At 44.3% G+C, this 2,259-nt stretch overlaps 1 protein-coding gene across 1 annotated transcript; it reads right to left on the bottom strand.

The window, feature by feature from the left end:
• Nucleotides 1–256: 256 nt before the first annotated feature.
• On the bottom strand, nt 257–1,962 carry PGK2 (phosphoglycerate kinase 2). Its single transcript, XM_004018882.5, has one exon. It carries the CDS (start codon nt 1,891–1,893, stop codon nt 640–642), a length of 1,254 nt encoding a protein of 417 aa, XP_004018931.1. The 5' UTR covers nt 1,894–1,962; the 3' UTR covers nt 257–639.
• Between the last annotated feature and the right edge of the window lie 297 nt (nt 1,963–2,259).

Raw genomic sequence — 2,259 nt, forward strand, 5'->3', positions numbered from 1 at the left:
ATTGGATTTAATTTTTAGCTCCCATGTATGTGCACTCTTGTATATCTGCACACACAGCTATATTTCCTTCCTTGGGTTTCATTTTTTCCCTTTTAATTTCTCAGGCTTAATATGTATCTTTTATTTCTCTTTCTTAGTTAGTAAAAAATTTCCCCTTAGCAGAGCTTTAATGGTACCCACAAGTTCTTAAATATAATTACTTTTCTCAGTTTATTTGGGCTCTTTCATTGTTTAATATGTTTAAGAATTTGTCAGCTTCTATTCCACCCTTCCTCAGCAACCGTTTTTGTCTTGTTTCCATGGGTCAAGTAGTGAAACAATAATAAAGTTGGGCTAAAATTAAGAGAGACAGCTTCAGCTTATTCAACTCATTTTAATAAGTAACTCACTTTGTATGAATCACAACGGTTAAGTCCAAATGAGAACCTGAAGAGAGTAAGCAAGTGCATAGGATAACTAAAATGAGTGCATTGCTGGGCTGATGTTAAGAGTTTCCGATGGTCGGTCCATACTTTGGTCATATTGCCTGAGTTTTTATTTAAAGGTTCATTTTAACAAAAGTCGAGTTGAGATGTGGAAGTACTAAGTTGACTTAAAGGCTGTGGACAGAAAAGAGTAAGTAGGAAGGGACACTGTCAACTACAGGTTGCTGAGGGCATTCACTCCAGGAAGGACTTTACCTTCCAGAAGCTCTAGACTGGCACCTCCCCCAGTGCTCACGTGACTGACTTTATCTTCAGTGTTCCATTTGGCACAGCAAGTAGCAGTGTCTCCACCTCCTATAATGGTGATACAGCCCTTGGAAGTGGCTTTCACAACTTCATCCATGAGGGCTTTTGTTCCTTTAGCAAAAGCATCCCATTCAAATACCCCTACAGGTCCGTTCCACACAATTAACTTGGCTCGCCCCACCACAGCTGCGTACTTCTTAATGGTCTCAGGACCACAGTCCAAACCCATCCAGCCGGCAGGTATCCCTGATGCTACAGTGGCTTGGCCAACCTTAGCATTCTCCTCAAACTTGTCAGCAGTGACAAAGTCAACAGGAAAGGTAATGTTCACACTATTCTTTCCAGCTTTGGCCATAATTTCTTTGACAATCTTGGCTCCCTCTTCATCGAACAAGGAAGCACCAATCTCCATGTTGTTCAAGACCTTAAGGAAGGTGTAAGCCATTCCCCCACCAATGATCATCTCATTGACTTTGTCCAGCATGTTTTTGATGAGTTGGATCTTGTCAGCCACTTTGGCTCCACCAAGTATAGCCAAAAATGGTCTCTCTGGGTTTTCCAAGGCTTTGGCAAAGTAATCTAGCTCCTTCTTCATCAGGAATCCAGATGCCTTCTGGGGAAGATTCACTCCCACCATGGAACTGTGGGCCCGGTGAGCTGTCCCAAAAGCATCGTTGACATACACATCCCCTAGCTTGGAGAGGGATGCTCGGAAGGCTTCTATTTTATCTGGCTCAGCTTTAAGCTTATTTCCAGAAGGATCTTGGCCCTTGCCTTCTTCCTCCACATGAAAGCGCAGGTTCTCCAGCAAGATGACTGTACCGGTGGCTGGGTTGGCACACGCCTTCTCCACTTCTGGACCCACACAGTCCTTTAGGAACAGAACGTCCTTGCCCAACAAGGATTTGAGTTCAGCAGCAACAGGCTCTAAGGAGTATTTATCAGGCATTGGAACACCATCAGGTCTACCTAAATGACTCATAAGAACTACTGACTTGGCTCCATTGTCCAGACAGTACTTGATGCTTGGGAGAGAGGCCTTGATTCTTTGGTTGTTTGTAATCTGGTTCTTCTTCATGGGGACATTGAAGTCAACTCTCATGACGACTCGCTTCCCTTTCACATCCACTTTGTCCAAAGTTAACTTCTTAGAAAGAGACATCTTGACGATACAAAGACAGGTTAATACATAGATTCTGGTGTTGAAGAGAACCACTTTACTGCTGGCGAGATGTTGGGTGGGTGGTGTTTTCTAACGCCTTTCCCCTTGGCCTGCCCCTTTCTTCCCAGCACTAGCTCTCCCACGAGGCCAGCCATGATTGGACCATGGAAAGGAAACCGGCTTCGCGATTTGTTAATGGTCCTGTCAGTCTGAATTCAGAGTGTGCTGCGTCGTGCAGATTCTAACTGCCAACGCTGAAGGTGAACCCGGAACTGGCGGCTTGGGGGGTGACTGTTGAAGAGGTGAAGAAATTGGAATTATACGCCTCCTGCTGGTTCTTTCCCACATCTCTTTTAACAATTTTAA

This window comes from Ovis aries, chromosome 20 (assembly GCF_016772045.2).
Source record: "Ovis aries strain OAR_USU_Benz2616 breed Rambouillet chromosome 20, ARS-UI_Ramb_v3.0, whole genome shotgun sequence".
Lineage (NCBI taxonomy): Eukaryota > Metazoa > Chordata > Mammalia > Artiodactyla > Bovidae > Ovis > Ovis aries.